The sequence below is a fragment of the Carassius carassius genome, chromosome 27, assembly GCF_963082965.1.
Source record: "Carassius carassius chromosome 27, fCarCar2.1, whole genome shotgun sequence".
Classification (NCBI taxonomy): Eukaryota; Metazoa; Chordata; class Actinopteri; order Cypriniformes; family Cyprinidae; genus Carassius; species Carassius carassius.
The window spans coordinates 30859341-30883124 of NC_081781.1; the positions used below are offsets into that span (position 1 = coordinate 30859341).

The 23784-nt window shown below is 38.1% G+C and overlaps 1 protein-coding gene across 1 annotated transcript in view; it reads left to right on the top strand.

Moving 5' to 3' along the window:
- Nucleotides 1-22235, top strand: part of LOC132107165 (rho GTPase-activating protein 18-like) — a 32827-nt gene extending 10592 nt beyond the window's left edge. Inside the window, exons 2-14 of the mRNA XM_059513410.1 lie at nucleotides 4660-4868; nucleotides 7643-7878; nucleotides 12217-12274; nucleotides 14604-14752; nucleotides 16178-16343; nucleotides 16589-16680; nucleotides 17719-17796; nucleotides 17861-18020; nucleotides 19107-19189; nucleotides 20319-20525; nucleotides 21135-21281; nucleotides 21812-21930; nucleotides 22112-22235. Of these exons, the coding sequence (XP_059369393.1) occupies nucleotides 4660-4868; nucleotides 7643-7878; nucleotides 12217-12274; nucleotides 14604-14752; nucleotides 16178-16343; nucleotides 16589-16680; nucleotides 17719-17796; nucleotides 17861-18020; nucleotides 19107-19189; nucleotides 20319-20525; nucleotides 21135-21281; nucleotides 21812-21930; nucleotides 22112-22235 (1828 nt within the window). The remainder of the gene's footprint in view (nucleotides 1-4659; nucleotides 4869-7642; nucleotides 7879-12216; nucleotides 12275-14603; nucleotides 14753-16177; nucleotides 16344-16588; nucleotides 16681-17718; nucleotides 17797-17860; nucleotides 18021-19106; nucleotides 19190-20318; nucleotides 20526-21134; nucleotides 21282-21811; nucleotides 21931-22111) is intronic.
- Nucleotides 22236-23784: the final 1549 nt, after the last annotated feature.

Consider the following 23784-nt stretch of genomic DNA (forward strand, 5'->3'; position numbering starts at 1 on the left):
GTGACGGGTGGGTCTGTGTCTTGAACCATGGTTTGTGGTTTTGAAACCATGACTTTTCCAGACCGCGGTATACCTTCAAGCCGGTTATCGTCCCATGTCTAGTTGATGATATGTGAGAGTGTAGGAGAGATGTGTTGGAGGAGGTATGAGGGGATTGGGTCTAGAGGACATGTTGTAGGACGGCTGGAGAGGAGAAGTTTTGATACTTCTGCCTCAGTGAGGGGACAGAAGGAGAAGATGGGAGTTTTAGCAGCCGGTGTGGTTGACTTGAGGTCCTGTGTGTGCGTGGCTGAGAATTGACTACTGATTTTTCTGGTTTTGTCTGTGAAGAATGTGGTGAAATCACCAGCTGTTATAGAAGTGCTGGAGATGGACAGAGGAGAGAATTGTATGTTTTGAAGAGATTACGTGTGTCTGGAGCGCTGTTGATCTTGTTGTGGGAGTATGAACGATTTGGCGGTATGGACTCTGCTGCCCTGAGTTTGGTCTGATGCTCACAGAGATCAACGGATAACCAGGGGTTAGAAGGGAGAAGAGAGAGGACATATATCGTCTAGACAAGAGGTTAAACTAGAGGCTAAAGTGTCAGTTGCTGCATTAACGTCCAGAGATGAGGATACTACAGAGGAAAGATGGGAGGGGGAAAGGGAGCGTAGGTTTGGTCTAAAAGTAACTGGTGGTGGCACACAGGGAGTAACATGTAGTTTAAGTAATGCACTGTGTGCTGTCTGACCTTTAGCATGTCGAGTCCGCTGCGTTCCCCGCGGTTAATAGCTAAACCATCAACCAAGCGTCGTCCACATTTATGACAGAGGAAGGGTTGTTGAAGAAACGCAAGGGGAAAGAGCAGTCCTCTTGTTTCATTTGAGATCATGTGTTTACGGTGACTGTTTTCACATTCAATATTAGCTACTTTTATTTGACCGGCTGCAAATGCAAATTCAACTCAACCAATGTGAAGAAGTCTGATTTGTTAAAGAGCAAATGTTTGACTTGTTCTGGCTGGATGGCGTCTTCTTCTATTTAAAGACTCAATGAAGTTACATTTGGTATTTTGTATATGCTAGTGTACTCCTAAAGGGCACATATTATGACTCTTTTTGAAGATGTGATATAAGTCTCAGATGTCCCCTGTAGGGCTGCAACTAATGATTACTTTAATGATCAGTTAGTTTGCTGATTACTTTTCAGATTAATTGATTAATCAGATTAAAGCCCCTATTTTCTTTATTTTAATTTTACTTGACAAAAACACACTATTCCACATTCTGCCCAATGTCCTTAAAACAAATGTGCCAACTGAATGCTATGAAAACATACAGTGCTTCATTTATTAGACCACCATAAAACAAAACACAAATATTTTAGCAATCGGTCAACAGAAAATAATTCTAAAAATGTTATTGTAATTTTTGGACAAATAACAAACTGAAACAACTAAATAGTATTTATTCACATAATAACAAAATTTTTTATTACAGCTTGCGTGCTTGCTGGCATTGTTTATGTACTTTTTGACTTATTGAGTATCTGAATACAAAAAACACTATAAAGCACTTGACGGGTTTGTTCTGCCTTTCAGAGAAAACAGCAATAAGTTTATTTTAGCATTAAAAATAGCTTACTACTGTTACTAAAAAGCTTACGCATATTGGAGGTCTAACCAATACAGAAAGCTAAAAAAGGATTTTGGTAATTACCAATACTGTTAGTTAAGAGCAGCAGTGGCACAAACCTTACAAAACTGGTTAAAAACCTTTAATGCATTGGAAATAATTTTGTTTTAATACATTTGTTCATCACTGTAGGATCTACAGTGAATATAGTTTAAATCTCTAGATCAAAAACGAAAACAATTACTGTAATGTCTTTATCCTGTAAAAGCGTCTGATATTTATATTCAGACAATCACACGCTGCTGTCCCTGCACAGTTCCTCCTCTCATAAATTACTCACACTGCATGTTGACTTTTAGACCTAAATATAAATATTAAACAACAGATATCCAGCACAGTAAATGCTGAATATCGTCTCCCTCGCCTCTCTGTGTTTCGTCTGGTTAATGCACATGCCGGCGCTCTTTCAGGAAAGATTTCAACTTAACACAGACTGTCAGGATGGGCCTTTATGCAAAAATAGAAAGGCTTGCATGAATTTGTGACATTTACATATAAAGATGTGACCGTTAACTCAAAGTTTGTTGTGCCGGGGATGCACACACGTATCTGTAAAAGCCCTTCACAGCCAAGCCATTACGCGAATGCATCAGCTTAAAATAAAGATTCCTCATGTTTTGGACAACTTGGATCGCGCACTTTTCCTGCAGGAGCTCATTCTGTCTCCTCCAGTATTTGTAGATGCATTTTGTCCATAGAAATGTGTTATTCAGTGCGGTAATTTAATGCGACCGGCTGCAGCTGTATGTGCTCTGTGGGCAGACCCGACTAATCAATAATGAGAATCACGATAATAATTGATTTTGCAGACTAGTTGTTGCAGTCCTAGTCCCGAGAATGTGTTTGTGAAGTTTCAGCTCACAGATCATTTATTAGATCATTTTGAAAATGACTGTTTTAGTGCATGTCTCTTTAAATGCTAATGAGGTGCTGCTCCCCGCCCCCTCTTCCAGAACAGGGCTGTGCCTTACAGCTCGCACCTCCTAAAAACATCTGTTTGGTATTGATTATCATGTATATTGTGCTGAAAACGTGTTTTCAGAGCGAGTCTCTAGTTAACAACTCTCTGATTATCTAGTTAACTCTCTGTTGTACCGATCATCTCGGTACAACCCTCCCTTCTATTCAAGAGCTGTTAAAATCACTCTGGACCCCTCACATCCAGCACACTCCCTCTTTGAACTGTTGCCATCTGGTCGACGCTACAGAGCACTGAGCACCAGAACGACCAGACACAGGAACAGTTTCTTCCCTCAGGCAATCCATCTCATGAACAGCTGATATCTAATGGACAATTGATAATAACTGTGGAACACACTACACTTTATATTTATATATACATACACTTATTTATCTAACACACATACTTAGTGTACACTTACATTTTTTGCACATAATATACATGTACATGCATAACTGCTCATTGTAATATACCTGCCATACATTGTCAATTTGTATATTGTCATTCCTTTCCTACTTATTTGTATTCTTTGTATTTTTTATTCTTTTATTGTGTTTTTTGTTCTGTCGCTGTTGTACCTTCGGAGCTTCTATCACGAAAACTAATTCCTCGTATGTGTGAACATACCTGGCAATAAAGCTCATTCTGATTCTGATTCAAATGATCATCAGTCAGTACTTTTACCTTTAATAATTAAGTACATTTAAAAATGAAAGCTATTTGTACCATTATTCATGTGAAAGTGAAAATAAATACTTTAAGTGGAGTAATATTTTTTTGTCCACCACTGACCACAAATGCACAGTTACAGAAACCGGAGAGTCATTGGCAGCACAGTTCTGCTCGCTCACCATTTTCTCACTGAACTGAAATCTCAGATACAAACTGCTTTGAATGCTCCTGTGTCCAGCAGTGGTGTAGAGAGCTGAGCTCTGAGCGTTTATTCATTGGCTCATCCTGAGAGGGAATAAAGCAGCCCAAACAATCAGCCTGACAATGGCATCTTTATGTCCTCCGAGCACAAAGGCTTATTTTCCACCCTTCCGGACTCGATCCCTCTGCTGGGGTGAGCAGCGGGACTCTTCATACCTGCTGTGTCATGCATCCAGTCAGAAGAACAGCTCAAAGCTCTTGTGTTATATTCTGCACTGTGTAGCATTTCTCCCTGAACTCCACTTACAGTATAACACTAGTCTAGAGCAGGAACAACACAGGAAGTGATGTCATGGAGTATGTACTGACAGTGTTCAGATTCAGAGTGAATATGTGTTTCTCCGGCCTTGTGTCAGGTAACATTTAGTGCTTTTTCTTTATCATCATTTTAAATGTAGATTCAATTTAACGTCTACCTTAAAATGATAGGAAAAATGATAAAAAATAAAAATGGTACATCCACTGTATTTCTTTGCATTGGACATATTGGACACTGTTTGGAGGACAACATTGGGCAAGATGTGGAATAACATTTGAATAAATAATAGAAGAGAATCTTTTATATTTAAACATTTTTACATTTTAATCTATATATATATATATATATGAAAAAATACGTAATTTTTATTCACATTTATTAATTTTCTAAATTATAAAATGTATAATTCTCTTGATTATTGTTAATACTTAGTCTGAGCATTTTTTGATTTTAAATGCATAAATACATACAGAAATGTGTAATTGTTAAATGAATCTCTAGTGCAAACTTTGCTTCATCGAAATTCAGAAATAGGGATAAAAATAAATGTACACAAATATGAAAAAAAATTAATTGAGTTTGTCTCGTAAGAAACATTGTAATAAAGATCTTTAAAAGCATTTGCTATCTTAGTGTTCAGTGTTTAAAATGATGCTGAATATCAGTCATGATCATTACAATCATCATTAAAATAGACTTCCTCCAGACTATAACCAGGCGCTGATGATTCATTGGGTTTGGTGCAGATGGAGAAGTGCTGGTGTTAGAGTGGGTTTGAGACTGCTGGAGCATCTGAATGTGATGTTGATTTGGTCTCTGTGTCCGTGCAGCCGCAGGAGCGGTCAGTACAATGTCCAGCGGGGGAGAGCGGCCGCTGCGGCTCTGGGCTGGAGCTCAGGTAAGGCACCGTACCAGCGCTGCAGCTCCCAGGACTCTCTGGACGAGCAGGCCATGGTGGACTACTTCACAGAGGTGGAGATCATCCAGCGCAGCGGAGACACAGAGACGCAGGAGGACCTGCAGCTGAAGGTGGCTGATGGTAAGAACCGCCGGCTGCACTGCTTTAAAGTGCCCCTGTTATGGGTAATGAAAGGTTTTGGGAATCCCCAACAACAGGCTGACATGCATGCAAGGTCAGAAAACCCTTTCATTGTTTTGTAATCTGCATTTATTTTTACCTTACTTACTCAACGACACCCAAACGATTCAGTTAAAATATACATTTTTCCAAACTTTTCCTTTCCTTCGATTCGGAGATTTTCTGAACGCATTGTGATTCTTTCTCAAGTCGATCCTGAGCTTAGTTTTGAACAGCAGATGGCGCTGCATGCTTTAGAAACAGATGTACTCCATTTGTTTCCAAATCCTTACACACTTGAACCTGAAATAGTCATTCATAAAATTCGAAAGGTTGAAGTGAATTACGTTTACTTTAATCTGGCGTCATAAAAGCATTCTGAGCCGAGGAGAAAGTACAGACTCAGCCGAACACACAAGCGCTCTTCAGCTCTTCTTCATGAGTGTTTGAGTGTGTGGATAAAAACTAGAGTAGAGCGCCATCTGCTGTTACAATCTAAACTCAGAATCCATTCCAGAGAGAAACGCAATGCATTCAGAAGATCTCAGAATCCATCCACGAATCAATTCTGCATCGATTTATCATCACAGCCCTAATGTTTACTGCTCCAAAAGCACCACCTAGTGGCAAAGAATCAATTTGCATTTTGATTCAGACCAATGCGAAAAAACAAAGTAGACAGGAAATATGCTAATGTTTCATGTTGACTTCAAGATGAAACGGCTAAACTTTATTTTGAGAGACAATTACTTAACACGCAGTGCACTTTCAGATTTAAAACGTTACAGGATGTTTTCAAAAATCCATAATAGAGGCACTTTAACTACAATACAAGAGTCAGATACCATCAGACCTGACAGAGCATTAATTATATTAACATTAATTATTAAACTACAAAAGAGTCACACTTCAGTTTGGGGGACCAGTTTTTCCATTAACTAACTATTAACTACAACTTGTGCCTCAGACAAATGTGCTGCTTATTAATAGTTAGTAAGGTAGTACTGGCTCGGATTGAGGGATTTAAAATATGATGCAGAATGAGGCATTGCTATGTGCTTTATAAGTACTAATACACAGAATATTTGCTAGTAATATGCAAGCAACTAGTTCATAGTGAGAATCGGTCCCCAAACTGAGATATAACCTAAGATCGTTATTGGCTGTGTTGAATTATAACTAATTACATGAAGACTATCACATTTAAATGTAAATAATGATTAATCTACACAAAACCCAGTTCAGCTGTAATAATAATGATAATAATAATGCAGCTGAAATAATAAGTGATATTTTAGTATTATTGATATACTGTTATAGTTTTTGTTAATAAATGTATAATAACCATAATATTCACTCAATTAGAAATAAATATGAAAAAATAAATAAATATGAAAAAATATTATGATGAATTTGATGAATGTCTGTACAGTTTTTATTAGTTTTTTTTTTATTATTTAGTTAAATAAATAATATTATTTGAAAGTAATTAATTAAATAAAGTTTCCTTTAAATGATTTGTATGGTTTTAGTTAACAATAGTAACCCTGTTTTAGATGCCTTAAATCATCTCATTTTCCCATCAATCATTTTTACGTCTCTGTATGTGGATTAAACCCTACAGACATATTTATTTATATATTTTTAAAAAAATCAAACGCGGTGAGTCTTTCGTACCATTATTTTAATTACATTATTATCATCAATCTTACATTTCTGTCACACTGCTGAATTAATGAATGAATGACATGATTGACTCACTGAAGTTATACCCCTCACTTCTTTGTGTTCAACCATACTGCTTGACCTGGGTAGCCTTGTGAGGGGTATACTTTTATACCACAATATTTCATTTGTTCTTGATTTCACTTGCGTTGTGGTTCTAGCAGGAAACATAGTGTTAAATATATTCAACATATTTAAGTTTTGAAACCGAACACTTTTGAAAGGCACTGCATGTGGTGCTATGTTTATGTCCCTGCATGTGTAAGAACAATAGGCTGAACTTACAGGAAGAGCCTACAATACCGAGATCAGTCGTGACATCAGCGGGAATTGTTTGCCCCTAAAGGAACAACAAACCGTGACTTCCTTAACTTCTGTGAGTGTCTAAATTGTGAAGTTATCGGAAAAGGAAGATATTTCTGTTGCCTGTCAGCTGGATTAATGCCTTCCTCCTAAAATAACACAGTGGCACATACTGCATATGTCACTGCATCGCTTGTGTGATTAATAAGAGCTTTTAAATCATTCATGAGGAGAATACAATAAAGCCAATGTTGAATCCCAGAGCTGTGTGTCACTGGGCTTATATTACATATGTGACAAAACCAGTCAAAGGGTCAATTTAAAGAATAAATAATATTTCCATTGATGTAAGGTTTATTAGGAGGACAATATTTGTCTGAGATACAACTATTTGAGAATCTGGAATCTGAGGGAGCAAAACAATCTAAATATTAAGAAAATCATCTTTAAAGTTGTTCAAATGAAGTTCTTAGCAATGCATATTACTCATCAAAAATTAGGTTTTGATATATTTATGGTAGAAAATTTACAAAATATCTTCATGGAACATAATCTTTACTAAATATCCTAATGATTTCTGGCATAAAATTAAAGTTGATAATTTTATCCCATACAATGTATTGTTGTCTATTGCCACAAATATCCCTGTGCTACTGATGACTGCTTCTGTGCTGCAGGGACACATGTGTTTGTGTTGTGTTCTGCAGAGGGCGAGCAGGAGGAGGCGTGGCTGATGGAGGCGGGGCTTGCGACACTGTTCGACCAATCAGCTTCAGACGACGAGGACAGCATCGTTCTGCTGTCGACTCTGACACGAACACAAGCGGCCGCCGTGGAGAGACGCGTGGAGACGCTCAAACAGACGCTACGCAAACGCAACAAACCGTACAGTGTCCCGGATGTTCGGGAGATCTTTAAACCATCACCTGCTTCGCAGAATAAAGTACGTGACTGACCTCAGCACATGATTTGATTTGTTTTTCCATCTGTTCTGAGCCACTTCCAGATGCATATCGGCTATCTGGACATCTGACATTTGAACACACATCTGATTCCCATCGGAATTCCAAACATCAGGGGAGAAAAATGTACCCAAAAGATAACTTTTCTTAATCTCACATTATGAGTCAGATGTTGCCTGTTTGCGCTCACACAAAATCTCAGCTTCTTTTGTTGAGGTGGAAACATTCAGGAGCACAGAAGCTGCCCTATAGTTTTATAAATTAATGTTGCATTATATTTTTACATTTACATTTAGTCATTTAGCAGACACTTTTATCCAAAGTGACTTACAAATGAGAACAATAGAAGCAATACCAAACCTGAGGCCATCCTTAAAAATATTCTTGTTTGCCGTAACCCGACCGACCCTGTCAATTTAGGACCGACTCAATTATTATTATTTTTTTGCTTTTAGTCCGACCGACTTGCCGATTGTAAATTTGCGTTAAGACCGACCAATGATTTTTTTTTTATATGGGTGGTGTTGGTGCAGTGGATAAGACGCATGCCTTTGGTGTGAGAGACCCGGGTTCGAATCCACTGTGAGACACCAATGTGTCCCTGAGCAAGACACTTAACCTCTAGTTCCTCCAGAGGCGTGCGACCTCTGACATATATAGCAATTGTAAGTCGCTTTGGATAAAAGCGTCAGCTAAATGCAAATGTAATATAAATTGCCTAGGCCTACATAAAAACGAAGACTACGTTCTTTCCTAAAAAACCCTTGACGTCATCTGTGTTTACAGGATGTCACACTGTGTCCTGTGCGTTCGCTTCGTCTCAGACTCTCACTCACTGTCAGAGTCAACGGCTCACGCTTGGTAATGATGGCTGCAGCTGCAGTAAACTAAATGTTCGTGGTCACTGTTCAAAGTCATACGGGTTCAGGCACCATAATACATCTAAAACATTCATTAAAACAGCTCGACACCGCTTTAACTTGGCACGAAGTTCTGGAAAAACTGTGCCCAGATCTTTTCCCATCCTTCTCCTCTCTAGTCTAAAACCGTGACCGTGTCGACTGTCACTCTGTGTTCGAAAATCTATTGCACGAATCAAGCACGAATCAACCAACACAAGTTTCGAAAACGAAAATAAGAAAATGATTTTAACAACCTTTTCTCGGAGCGCGTCCAGGTTTTTTTTTTGAACAGGCGTCACACAGCAACTGCAGCTTCGGACAAACACGCATAACAGCAAATAATAGTTCTGCACAATGTTTCTCTTTTTACAACAGAAATGTGAATTCTGCTGGTATTCAGACAGTCTCATGCATACAGATACAGATTCGGGCTAGAATCGCCAATGCTTTTTCTGTTGTTGTTGTTCTAATGGTAAACACAGCCATGTTGAAGCCTGCTGTAAATGTTTTGCATTATGGCAGTCCACTCTGCTTATTGTTTTTCGAGAATGTTGCACTCCTGTTCGTCATTTTGCACGTAACTTCAGGCCAATAAATCATCAGAAATATTGGTCTTTACCAATATATTGAATCTTTACATTCCTCCTGCCTGTTGTCCGTGGATTTACCTATATTTCGTGTTATTTGCCGTATAAAACTTTAGACATGCAACATAGATTTTACAATCGATTCAATGAACACTCGTCACTCAAATCAAACAGGATTTTTTTCACAAAAGTGACAACTCAAGAAAGCAAAGTAAACGTTCTCTCATTTGTAGGTTGCATTGATACGTAGCGGTGGATGCAAGTAAAACAGTACCTCATTTTTTTCTCACCTGAAATTCATGCAATAAACATGTTTTTGACAAAGATTTAAATTTGTTTGTGGTCTATATAACCTGCATCAAAATGAGGTTTGCAATGATGCGCCCGAGGGCACGGGTTGAAGACCCAGTCAGTGACGTCACGATATGCTAATTTGTTTAAATTCATACCGACGTCATCACCATCACAAAAATGTACTTTTTTTTTTTTTTTTACACTGAAACTTGAAAAAAAAAAAAAAGACCGACCTACCGACCCTTTTAAAAAAATTTTTTTACTGTTACTGCAAACCAAAATATATTTAAGGGTGGCCTGAGGGTCAGTCATGTCACACATGAATCGTGTCTTAAGAGACAAAACTGGATATGGTCAGAATATCAGAACTGTGCATTAAGCCTTGGAAACACAGTCTCTCTGACATAGTTTGACAGGCTGTTAACAGTGTCACCAAGTACACCGTAGTTCCCTGTTAATAAACATTTCAGCACAGTGTAATGAATAACCCAGAAAATGAAGAAGTGGAGGGTTATTTCCAGTTTGAAGGATGCAATAAATCACAAACATTAACATCATGTATTGTGCCATATTGAGTGGTTTATTAAAGACAGCTGCAAGTTGTGATTTATGTTTGTGCTAGATGCTGCCCTAAATAATCAATACTGTGAAGACTGAAAGCCAGAGACTGGTCAGAACGGAGCTACAGGAACACGACCTGATGCTCATGTTCTCCAGCATCAGCATCATCTGACAGAGACTCACGTGATCAGTGTCACCGGCGTTAGATTATTGACCCAGAACTAGAGCTGAAACAACGAATCGATTAAAATCGATTATTAAAATAGTTGTCAACTAATTTAGTCATCGATTCGTTGCTAAATAACTTTTATTTGCCATAAGCGGCTCATTTCGTGCATATTTCAAATCTGCGGTGACCAAAGTGTGGCAGTAATGGGCCACCGGAGGTTTTACTCAGCCAGTACAGCAGGAGAAGTAGCAAATAGCCAATAGCTGGCCTCGTTTTATGTCACGTGCTTCCCGAACAGCGTCTCTGCAGCATTCAGCAGGATGTGGGAGTACTTTACTTTGAGCCTTCAAAAAAGAAGAGTAACCTGTAAACTCTGCACTACTGAACTGTTTAAGGGGACGTTCACATATCGCGTCTTTTGCGCGCTCAAGTTCATTATTTCCAACACCGCACCGCATCGAGTTAAAAACATCTCAACTTTTCAGAATGCAGCAAGCGCACCGCGGGTCATGTGACAAGAACTAACCAATCAGCTTCATCCTTTCCCGTAACAACGTTAAAAGCTCAGTCAAGATGAAGGAACAGCTGATCATAGTTGTATATGGATTTCCATTTTGAAATAAATTTAGTAGCAGAGCTACTGCAAGCGATTTTTTGAGCTGCAAATCCATTTATCCTTTGCTGAAATTTCCGCGTCTTCAAGGAGAGAGCGCGTCATGGTTGCTTATCAAAGGCAGACGCCTCAGGGGCGCTTCTGCCCGAGCGTTTTGGAAAGGAGGAGAAAGCGGTGCGCCTAGCGTTTTCCACGCGTTTTTAGGCGCGATTTGTGAACGGCCCCTAAGACTTTTATTTGTGCAGATTCTCCAGTACAATGTTGTTTGCAAATGTTTAGTCGTAAAAGCTGATAACATTGCTTTTTAACAGTTAACATTTAAAGCTTTACAAACATGTTCTGTGATCAGTTTGTCGTTTAACAGTTCAAAATTCAGTCGTGCAGCCTAATTATGACTGAATGAGAGAGGTAAATGTAGATATTTGAAATGCACTTTTTTTTCTAAGTATTCACTGCTCTTTTTCACACAGCAGGTTTTTTGTGTGTGTCCTATTTTTTTTTCTGGACAACCTTCTGATGGATTTTACTTTAAATTGTGAGTTCCATTCAGGTTTCATGCCATTGGCACTTTTTTTGAAGGATTGTTTACAATTTCACAGCATAAGCTATAAAGCTGTTTCCCAGTAAATAATAAAATACAACGCACTGCAATTTTATTCTGTTTTATCCTTATTCTTCGTGAAAATATGTTCTGAAAGATTCCTTAATAAGCTTTGTTCAGGATGTTAAACTACTTTAGGAGCTCTAAGGACTGCCATGGTGAAAACATTTGATATCTCCTTGTGAAATTTGCTAGAGTATGGGTCAGTGTTTTGATTGCAGAAGAGTTTGACAAAGGATTACTAACACAATAAAACAACTCCAGGTATATTTTTAATGAGGATATGACAATGCAAAATTATTAAAATCTCTTAAAAATCTATGCTGAAGGATAAAGACCATTTATTAATAATTTACTTGGGGAAAAAATGGAAAAAACTAAAATATAAGTACATAAACCGATTAATCGTAAAAATAATCGACAGATTAATCGATTATCAAAATAATCGTTAGTTGCAGCCCTACCCAGAACAGCACAATCTGAGAGATCTCCAGGAGTTAGTGAGGCCTCAGACGCTTGGATCAGCCATGAAATGATTAACATAACATAACAGCGCATGCTAACAGTTTGTTTCTCTTGTTTTCCATCGCAGGATGAGGCTGGATCCACAGAAAGAAGTGGGAGCAGTAAACAGGAAGTGGAAGGACTGGGTATGTCCCATGAGTTGAAGTGTAATGCAGCAGCTTGTGTTTTATAGCATTCCTGAACATGTAGTGTTTAATATGAAGAAAACACAGAAAACATGCTCTGATGTCCATTGCTTTCCCTTGTAAAAAAAACAGCCTCTACCATTATTTATTTAAAATACTTTTTTCTTTTTTTATACAAAGTATACTTTAAATCCATTACAATATGTGTAGATACCACTTACTGAAATAACATTTTTATTACATTTTTGGAGCATTTCCTTATTGCACAATGCACATTTGTCAATATTAAGCCTAAAATATGTTTTAATATCACTGTTAATAAGGATTGTATGATCTTTGAATAATATCAGTCTTAAAATGCAAATGCACCTGAAGTATACTTGCAATAGTTGCACTTTTATGATCAAATATACTTCAGTAAATCTTAAGTTGGACTTAAGCAGTTCTTCCCCGCAACTGAAGTGCATTAGAACAAAATTAGTTTTTCCAATTTTTAGTATACTACAAGAACTACAACTGCAGCACATACATATGTAAATGTATTTGTAGTATGCTTACCACAAAAGAAATTATTTTTAAAACATTGTAGCATTTTTTTCATTAGCGTTTGTAACTGAAATGAAACATTTATCTTTATATAAAATGTGTCTGTCTTCTGCTTCTGCTGATCTTGACATCCAGGGAAGGGGAATCACGTAACCTTATGTCTAATCATTACGTTATCATACAGTATACGCTGCTGGGTTATCTTGTTTCATGTTTTATACTTTACCCTGGGTTAGTAATCATTCATGGGTTGTCAGGTTTTTCATCTCACACTGTACATTGTGAAACATTGGGTTAATGTTCTTATTTACCTATTTGCAAAGTCAATAACATCAGTTTTACAAGTACAGCATCCACTGGTCTGATGTTTCAGATCTATGGAAAAGTAGTCTGGTGCTCTCAAATTGCCAGAAGCATGTTACAACAAAGACAAAAAAAATAAAAAAATAAAATAAATTGTTATATTTGGTTTCAAATAGTGCTGTCAATCGATTACAATAATTAACTAATAATCAGACTTTTTTTTTTCTCTTCTGAAATTAATTGGGATTAACCCCCACTTAACATTTAACAGTTTTAAATATACTTTTATATTGCTTTAATGTTACATTCAATCTTCAAAGTAATGTAGAAAACATAAAGACAGTATATTTTTAGTATTTGTTTAGTGGCATTTCTTTCCTAATGTTAAACCACTGACTATATATAATGTTGCCTATACTAACATTACAGTATAATTGAGATCTATCAAGTTGAAAATATACAATACAGAAGTAGTAGAAAAGTAGATAATATACACAAATTGGATAAAGGTATCAAACACTACATTCTAAATTAAATATATATGAATCCTTAAAGTTACTGATTGATTTGCTCTTTTTTTTTCTTTTGTTCATTCATCAGAAATCATAGCAGGTGGTTATTCATGTTTTCGGCTGCTATTACTTTAAGAGCTGCCGCTGCTGAACTTGATGCGCATCAGAAAGTTTGATTCGTGCTTTCATATGAAATGATACAGGCTACAGTATGTTGGCTGACAGGAAAGGAAAAGCTGTATGTTTTCTGCACTCGTTTGATGTGGTCATAAAAATGTTCTGCATCTACATAAATGCAATTCTTGTCAAGAAAGAAGAGATCGCAGCAGCAGTTGTGAGTGGGCTGGCCAACCCTAGCTCCGCCCCTGCATTAAACATTTTTAACGTGTTAAATTGGATGTCTATCATGTGTTAACGTGCTAATTTTGACAACACAGTTTTAGTCATATTTTTATTCTTCATTTCATTGTAGGTGTTTCCCATTGCTGTGTGAGTTTTTCTCAGTCACTGAAACTAAACAGAGCATGTGAAAATCTTTCCATCTTAAAGTAGCGCATGAGGCAGTCAGTTAATGATGGGTTGTCTGTTGCACTGCTGTGTTTGGCTCTGCTTTGCTCACAGTGCTGGCTGAGATGCAGTACTGAGCCTCATTCACAGTTACAGCTGTTAGATGTTGCTGGAATCAGGGGTCACCTGTTAAAAGTGGCCCGAGTTAAGGACTCCCGGGTTTAGTACAGAGTGAAAGTCCTCCAGACAGATTGTGCTGCTGGTTTGCAGTTGTAGTCTGTGACTGTGGTTAAGTTATCACTGACTGTCAAGTAATGACTGTGATTGCTGGACTTTGACTAGCCTGATTTAGGTAACTGTTTAATCAGGATGGTGGCGTGCACCAACACAACTGCTCCTGTTGTGCATGAATGTTTCAGAGCGTGAGATGTTGTTGTGTGTGTGTTTTATTGTTTGAGTAGGTAATGGGGCGGGGCCAGACACTCCAGGGGGCGGAGCTGACACAGAGACGGACATTAACCTGGAGGTGTCGTTCTCCGAGCAAGCACTTCTCTACAAAGAAGGGTTAAAGGTTACCCAGCCCCAGAATGAAGCTGACGACAGGTTACCCGTGAGTCAGACATTCACTCATCAGGTTAACACTTGATTGGCTGCTTGAGGATTAAGGAATGTCAATGTGTATATGGTTATGAGTCTCACAGAGACCTTTGATCTGACTCAATTTGTTTAGAGTGCAAAAATGTCAAACGAAAGCTTTAACCCTGAATGACGTGAATGTGGATCCTCAGTCAGATCAGTGTGTGTGTGCTCTTACTGAGTAAACCTGACCTCTGCTGGACAGTATGTGGCACTGCATCCTGTCCTGGTTTTCTGTATTCTATGCATACTTTCCCTTTTCAACATCTGTCACACTTTCGTTGGGGAGCAATTCTCACTATTAACTATTAGCTCTGTGCTATTAAAAACCAGTTTTGTGATTAATAGTAAATCTCCATCAGAGCCGGAGATCACTGACAAGCTACACAATATTGTGAAATGTTTTGCGATTATGAACGCAGTTTTGCATAGCTTGTCAGTGAACTACTACTAATGACAGAACCGGCTTTATTGACGAGATGACAATCACATGACAATCACATGCAGTTAATTGCACAGCCCTAAACTGTTAACTATGCTCTTGCCTCAATAAACTCCTAATTTGCTGCTTATTAATAGTTAGGAAGGTAGTTGTTAAGTTTATGTATTGGGTTGGAGTAAATGATCTGCAGACGTTAATATGTGCTTTATAAGTAATATGCATGTAATATGCATGCTAGTTACTAGTGAGAATTTGAAATCACTATTACTGTTATATACCATTACATTTAGTTCTGCAGTATTATGCTCAGTTTGTGCATCATCCAGCCATGAATGGTTCCTTAAATCATGTGTCTTGTTAAAAGGGTAACCGGACGCCCATTTAAGTAGATATGATTCTTAAGGGTCTTAATAAAAAGTCTATAAAATACTGTAGTCAAAATTTCTCAGTGGTAGTGTAAAACAACACCCTTTTTATCCTGTTGAAAACAGCTCTGCTCACAGCGAGATGTTTCGGTGCATGTCCCTTTAAATGCTAAATTTGGCCCACCAAAACTACATCAGTCTGCCAAGAACTGGAGAACTGCCTGATCTGAGAAAGTGATTGTTATTATTAGGGATTTAAAAGAAAAGCACTAGGTTTTAGGATTTGAATCATTATAGTGTGGTTGTGTAGTGTACACACTCTGCTAACACAAATCTTCGTTCAGACAACTTGTAAAAGTGGATTTTGCATCCCATGACCCCTTTAATCAGTTGCTCCATTTTTTGATGGATGATAAAGCAGCTACAAATTCTGACATTAAAGGAGGGACGGCATAATTAGAGAGCAGAACATCATAGCAGCACTCAGAATACCTCCGCAAACACACAGCTAAAACACAATAAAGCCAACATATAGCATTGTATAAATGCATCCATGCATTTAGTTTTTCTCATTCTGTTTCTCATCTTTCAGGATTTTAAAGTGTCTCAGGATAAGACCGGACAGACAAGAGTAGGCGATCTGTCCTCTGAGGACATGAAGAAGGTTCGCAGGCTGGTTCTGATCGAGATGAGCGCTCTGTTCGACACGTGTGGCATCGAGGTGAAGGCTCATAAAGCTCTCAAGGTCAAAGTGAGAGGTCAGTGCCTCTGAAATGTGTTCAGAATCAGCTGGATCTGGAAATGCTCTCAGACCTTTGAGGTCATGTTTTTCTTGCACACGGTGCTAAACATTTGACATCCTTTTTGTTCACACATGTGCGTGCTGTAGACAAAGCTTCTTATAAAAAGAGCACTTTCATGTCTGATCTTTAAATGGTTTTGATGATGATTAATGCAATTGTGTGTGAACATGTCTGAAACTGTATTGTTTTGTCATCTGTAGAGTCGGGTTTGTTCGGTGTTTCACTCTCTGCGCTGCTGGAACAAGACCAGCGGAGGATCCCGGGAACCAAAGTGCCTCTCATCCTGCAGCACGTAAGAGAGCAGAGACTTAGAAGTGTAACCGAGCAAAACATGATGTTTCACGCAGACCAGAGGCAAATCTACTGAGAGACTGGAAGAGTGTATATTTCCCAGCACCATTATTTTGAGTTTAGTGCAAGAAGTCTGATAGTACAACTGTCCAGACCTTGAAGATGAGCTAGAAAACCCTAGCGGTCACATTTTGGGGTATTTGCTAAAAGTACTAAAATAGTCGTAAACAAACACAACGAAACTTCTTTATAGTAACCTCATAGCAGCACCCTGGCAACCAAACACAACCTCCTTCATTATAAGATGAATATATGTTCTCAGTAAAGCATCAGTCAGCGAGGCAGGATCCTTGTTACAGAAGAATACTGCATCTTACAGTGTCATCCTACATTAAGTACTGAGTAATATGTGTTAACTACATGTACTTACTATGTGTTTAGGATGCTAGGATGAGGGTTTGGCTTAGTTGCATGTTATTATGCATAATTTATTGTTATGTAACGAGGACACCATAAAATGTTATCAATTTTTTTTTAAAAGTAAATACTGTTTAATCACTAAGGATGCGTTAAAGAGTAAAGACATCTTTAGTGTATTTCTCTTTCAAATAGATGCTGTTCTGTTGAGCTTTTGATTCATCAAAGGATCCTGAAAGATAAAATGTGTCAGTTTCCACAGAAATATTGAGCAGCACTACTGTGTTCAACATTGATAATAATCAGAAATGTTTCTTGAGCAGTAAATCATCATATTTTCATGATTTCTGAAGATCATGTGACACGATGAAAATACAGCTTTGAACACTGGAATAAATTACAGTTTAACAGAGATTCACACAGAAAACAGTTTTAAACATTTTTATTGTATTAAAAATGCAGTGCACATAAGTGCAGCTTTGGTGAGACTTCTTTCAAAAGCATAAAAAAATCTTACCAACAGCCAACGTATGAGTAGTAATATACATATTGTAAGTGATCTGCTAATTTAAACTAGCTCCAGAAACACAAAGTAAGCTGTTAAACGTTTGTTTGTTTCCAGTTGATGTCTCATATCGAGGAGCAGGGTTTAGACACGGAGGGTGTGCTGCGGATCCCTGGAGCTGCTACCAGAGTGAAGGTGAGCTGACACCATTAACATCATCACATCACCACCTTACTCTAATGTGTTCCTTGTTTCCCAGGCCGTGTGTCATGAGCTGGAGCACAAGTTTTACGAGGGTGTGTTCCCATGGCAGAGTCTGAAACAGCACGACGCGGCCAGCCTCCTGAAGCTGTTCATCAGAGAGCTGCCCTATCCTCTGCTGACCGTCGAGTACTTCAGCGCCTTCATCTCTGTGCTGAGTGAGTCCCACTCCATCCTCTACACTGAGGCACAATAAATCTCATCTGGTCAGTGAAGCAGGGTTCTGTGATCAGCAGTGAATCTCCATCCGAAGGCCAGAGAAACTCTAAATACGCCCCGCAGAAGAACTCCAGGAAAACCCTATAGCAGTTGCTGAATAAACAGAAGATTTAACTGCTTTCATTGATTCAGCGTGACTAATAAACACAGGACTGCGTAGTGATGGGAGAAACAAACCTTTTCCATGCTTCAAATCAATTGAACCCATAGCTTAGCAAAATGATTAGCTGTTTCGAAGCGCTCGAAACACCACACACTAGTGACGCCTGCTGATCAAAACGTAGGCGTGCATAAAACAGCCCATTGCAAATGTTTTTAGGACATTTACAAAATATCTTCATGGAACATGATCTTTACTAAATATCCTAATGATTTTTGGCATAAGATAGTAATGTATAATTGTGACCCATTCAATGTATTGTCTATTTCTACAAATATCCCTGTGCTACTGATGACTGCTTCTGTGCTGCAGGGACACATATGGTTTTTAAAATATTTTCTATTAATTTGGAGGGCTTGTTTGGTTTGTTTTATGGAGAGCTTGTATGGAGGCCAGTAAGAGACAACAACTTCTCATCCTTTTAATTGCACACAAGTATTGTTAAAATGTCTACAAATTGATGAAACTGATTGATGAAGAGATCATTGCCACCCAACGACAATCCAAAATAATTTCGAAACGTTTCAAAACAGTTATGACGTAATGAAGCCTCATTTAGTTAAATTACGTCACTTGTAATTTGAAATAAGTAGTTCGAAACAAAGGATTGGCAAAGGTTTCAAAGCTTCATGAAGCAGTGCTTTAAAGCACCCATCACTAGGACAAATTCGATTTTTTTGCATAGCTTTCTCTGTGAACTACGGCTCTGTGTAGTAAATGCTGCTCCATCTGTAAGCATGCGATGGAGATTCACAACTAATGACAGAACTGGCCTTACATGTGATAACTCGTGCAGCCCTGTCTGAAAGCGTGTGTGTGTGCTCTGTGTGTCAGTGATTGTTGTGATTGTGTTGCTTCTGATCAGAGCTGCCCACTAAGAAGCAGCAGCTGCAGGCTCTCAATCTGCTGCTGCTCCTGCTGCCCGAACCCAACCGAGACACGCTCAAGGTACCACACACCTCCACTTCACACATCCCTCAGTGTGTGGCACTCACAGCATTGACATCTGACACAACACAGTCAACCAGGTTTCCCTTAAAACCCATCTTTGATCATCAAAGTGACATTTAGACTTTTTTCCCCCTTTAAAACCATTTCTTTATGCCTTAAAAGGTCATGAATGTAATTCTACCCCTTAAACTCATTTCACACACACGGACTCGTGAATATGCATATTAGCCCCTGCCTCTCCTCAATCACTGACCTGCTCCAGTTTCTCTCAGCAGTAAATGCTACAGAATAGCAAGTGGCAATATTGGATTGCCTGCAGGTGGACAGGATGGGTTTGTATCAGTAGAACATGGGTGGTTTTTCTACTGTTTTAAGATATTTATTGCCTGCGATTATATCGTAATTGTCATTTCAGCAATATTTGAGCTGATATCAAGTATGCCACTGAATGTGCAAAAAACAAACATGCATGCAAACAGTCCAAAAGCATTCACTGTGTGATAAAGACTATTAGAATGCAGTTAGAAAGACTCTATTATTCAGTTAGGAAAGCAAAAATATCCCTGTGTTGGTTTTTGTTTATTCATAAGATATGATATTTACATTTAGTAGATGCTTTTATCCAATGAGGACAATGGAATGAGGTACAGCAGTGGTGTAATACCACACAAGCATCAGTGCTGTTTTCCTGAATGCAAATGTGATATTGATTTTAAACAACAGTTCAACAAACAATAAGTAAATATTGTTAAAAAAAATTGTTTCTCTCTCTATGGTCAAAGAAAAAGAGCTGACACTGTAATGTTTCCTTCCCAAATTAATTGTTTTTTAAACAAATCTTTTGATTCAGTGATCCATTCATAAATCACTTTGTTTTTAAGTGAAGAAGCAATTCTGAACGAATCATTTGAATGAATGATTCAGTGAGTCACTCATTAAGACAGGGACTTGTGGTTTTAGTGTAGTATTTATTTATCCATGTCAGGCCTAAACCAGCCAAGATACCAGCACAAAAACACACTAAGCTAAATATTGTTTAATTATCCCTATCTGCGGTGCTGGTTGATGAGGTTTGTCTTTAAGCGTATTAAAAACACCACACAGCTGGATTGTTTCTGTGTCTCAGGCTCTGATGGAGTTCTTCCAGAGAGTGATCGACCATAAGGACAGGAATAAGATGACGCTGAACAATGTTGCAGTGGTGATGGCGCCCAACATCTTCATGTGTAAGGGTTTCCGCAGTAAGATCAGTGAACAGCAGGAGTTTGCTATGGCCACGGGCACGGCTAACATCGTCAGGCTGCTCGTCCGCTACCAGAACCTCCTCTGGACGGTACGACTGTGTTATCCCTCATACTAGAGACTGAATGATGCTCGTCTCTGAGACGCTCTCTGTCCTTAAAGCTTTTGTTGTAACTAACGATTCACTTAACTCACAGTGTAATATGACTGACGATACTGATTTCACCATATATTATTATTATTATTATTTTTTTACAAAATGCAATTTAATGTTTTCTGTGTGAATCTGTGTTAAAGTGTAATGTATTTCTGTGATGCACTGCTGTATTTTCAGCATCATTCCTCCAGTCTTCAGTGTCACATCATCTTCAGAAATCATGACAATATAATGATTTACTGCTCGAGAAACATTTCTGATTATCATCAATGTTGAACACAGTATTTTCAATATTTTTGTGGAAACTGTGATACAGTTTATTTTTCAGGATTCACAGATGAACAGCTTGAACTTAATTTAATGTGTCCTTGATTAATAAAGTAATTAATTTCTGTAATACTTCTATTCATTTTCTGTGAAATCACTACTCTTCTACTGTGATGCTGTAGAAATAGTGACCAACAAAATACCAGAATACCAGAACACATGGTATGTGACGCTGGAACATGGAGATGCTCAGATGAGTCTTGTCTTGTGTCTCAGATTCCCAAGTTCATCCTGAATCAGGTGCGCAAACACAACATGGAGAACCAGCGGAAGATGAACCGAGACAGAGCGGTTAAAAAACTACTGAAGAAGATGGCATACGACCGCGAGAGAGCCTCTCACAAACAAGAGAGCACTGCTGAGGTGAGAGGAGATATGATCAGACATCTAGCACTGCCTCCACTCTGACACCTGGTGGACACACTGTCCTTCATCTGCTCTGCGTGGGACAGAAATCTGTGGACATGCTGAAATATAAGATACAAGGCTGCCAAAGACTGATATTTAGATCAGTTTATGTCAGTATCTGCTGCACCGTTAGAAAGATCTCAGAATTTCATCAAATACTCATCAGCATCTGCATAAAAGTTTGGGTCTCTGAATAAAACTGAGTTGCTTTTATCTTCATATTCTCACTCTATCAGACTATATGAATCATAAAAGCCTGATGGATTGAAGGAAATATTATACTCGTTAATAAACACACAAACAAACCTTTATATATATATATATAAAGGTTATTTATATTTTATTAAAAATGTAGATTTTTCTGATAATTATTTCATATGTCAGGCTTTACGGGGTTAATATCACAGTGAGTGTCGAAGTACTCTTTAGGGAAGCTGCAGGTTTGCTCTGTGTGTGTTTATGGTGTGTTCGGTGTGTGTGTTCAGGCTGAAGGAGGCTTCATAAGGGTCCAGGCTCCTCAGTTCTCGATGGTGTCCATGGCTGTACAGCTGACGGAGGATTTAAAGGCCTCTGATGTTTTGACACGTTTCCTCAGTCAAGAGAGGTGAGCAAACACAAACATGCACGAATGATCAGTCTGCTTTAATAAGCTCATCTTCAGTGAGACCTCTAATGTATATACTGCACATCCACCATTGTAGTCTACTGTTTTAGGAAAAATATCATATTTTGTAGTGGTGCTTGTGAAATATTGTGCTCAGTAAGATCGTGGTGTGTTGTTACAGGACTCTGTCTGTGAAGCGCGAGGATCTGTGTCTCTATGAGATGGGAGGAAACATCAGTGAGTGTCTAATAAGCGTCACATTAATTACAGTCACACAGCCACATAATACACAAGGCATTTCATAACATGAAACTAACCGTACAAACCTTGTGTAGTTAGGATAGGAAAATAAATAGATCTTCATCTCTATTTGATTAGATTAACTGACATGTAAGGAAGGAAAAGCACTTCCCAGATATGTTGTTGTTGATGTAAAAGCCACAAACAGTATTTTGTGTAAAGACTTTATTTGGAATATTTGTGATCCATGCAGCTCATGGTAATATTAATACATTTCAGTTTGATTGTATAGGCATCGAATCATCTTATTAGAATGTATTTTAAACATTCTTAACTTCTTTAAGAAGATTTTTGAGTCTGGTGCAGAAGCAGCGTGCTGTTGTCTGATGTGTGTGTGTTTTTCTAGAGGAGAGATGTCTGGATGAAGAGACGTACATCACAGCTCTCCTGGAGCTCAACCCCAGTGCAGAGTGGGTCATAAAGTCCATCACCCATCCCACCACGCGTCCACCACAAACAGACCAGTGAAGGGAAGCTAGCAGGGTTCAGATTCTAACACGAGCGCTCTGAACGTATTTCACACTCAGCCCGTCCTCTAACACTGCTCAAACCAAACCAACTGCACACCTCCAACACTACACAGATCTGGTTTTCAGAAGATGCTTGGGTAGCAGTCGTATGAACTTGCTTTATAGTAGAAACCAAAGCAGCTTAGTGTCTGTGCTCATTTAGTCTGGTTTGGCACTTTGACTCATTTTAATCGCTTGAGAGGAATAGGTTGTTTGTTAAGAGACTAATTTACCAGTCATGTTTCATCCTAGAAGAAATAAAGAATAAACTGTATTTTGTAGCTTTCGCACTGTAACATTTTCAATCATAATCAAACATTTCAACTCTTCTTACTGTGACACTCAAAAAATTAACTAATCTGGATTTTTTTTTTTTTTCTTTTGTAAATCATTCTCATCACATCCTCAATAATGTTGAAGGAGTGAATATATATTCAGTATATTGTGCTCTTATCATTGCAGTCTTTTTATTAAGGTAATGAGGACCTGGGGATATGCTCGATTATCATGAAAATATATATATATATATATATTAATATGTTGTGTTTGTGTAATATATATATATATAAAATAAACACTTAATAAACAATTAACTTAATATTTTTATTCTTTGGCGGTAAAATATGACCCAGACATGTTCTTTATAGGTTTAATGATATGCACCCAGCCACAAATCTTATTCAAATATAGATTATTATGTATAGTGCATGAAAATATTGTCTCAAACAAGTGAAGTACTGAGGTACACCTTCATTTCACACGTTTCTTCCTTAAACATTTGATTACATGTGAGTGATTTCTTAGTATTTTTGCAAATTTCTGCTTTGTCAGTCACATGACTTCAGTCTTACAGTAGCTCACAGTGCCAATAAAAGTTCACTGCGCTCTATTACTTGTTTAGTCACTCCCAGGGATCTTGGATGTACTTTTTTATGTTGGAGAATATAATGTAAGTCAGATGATATTTTATATCTGGGTTTCATGACTGAAAACAACAGGAATCAAGTTTCTAAGCTCCTAAACACAGACCTCATAAAGTACTTCA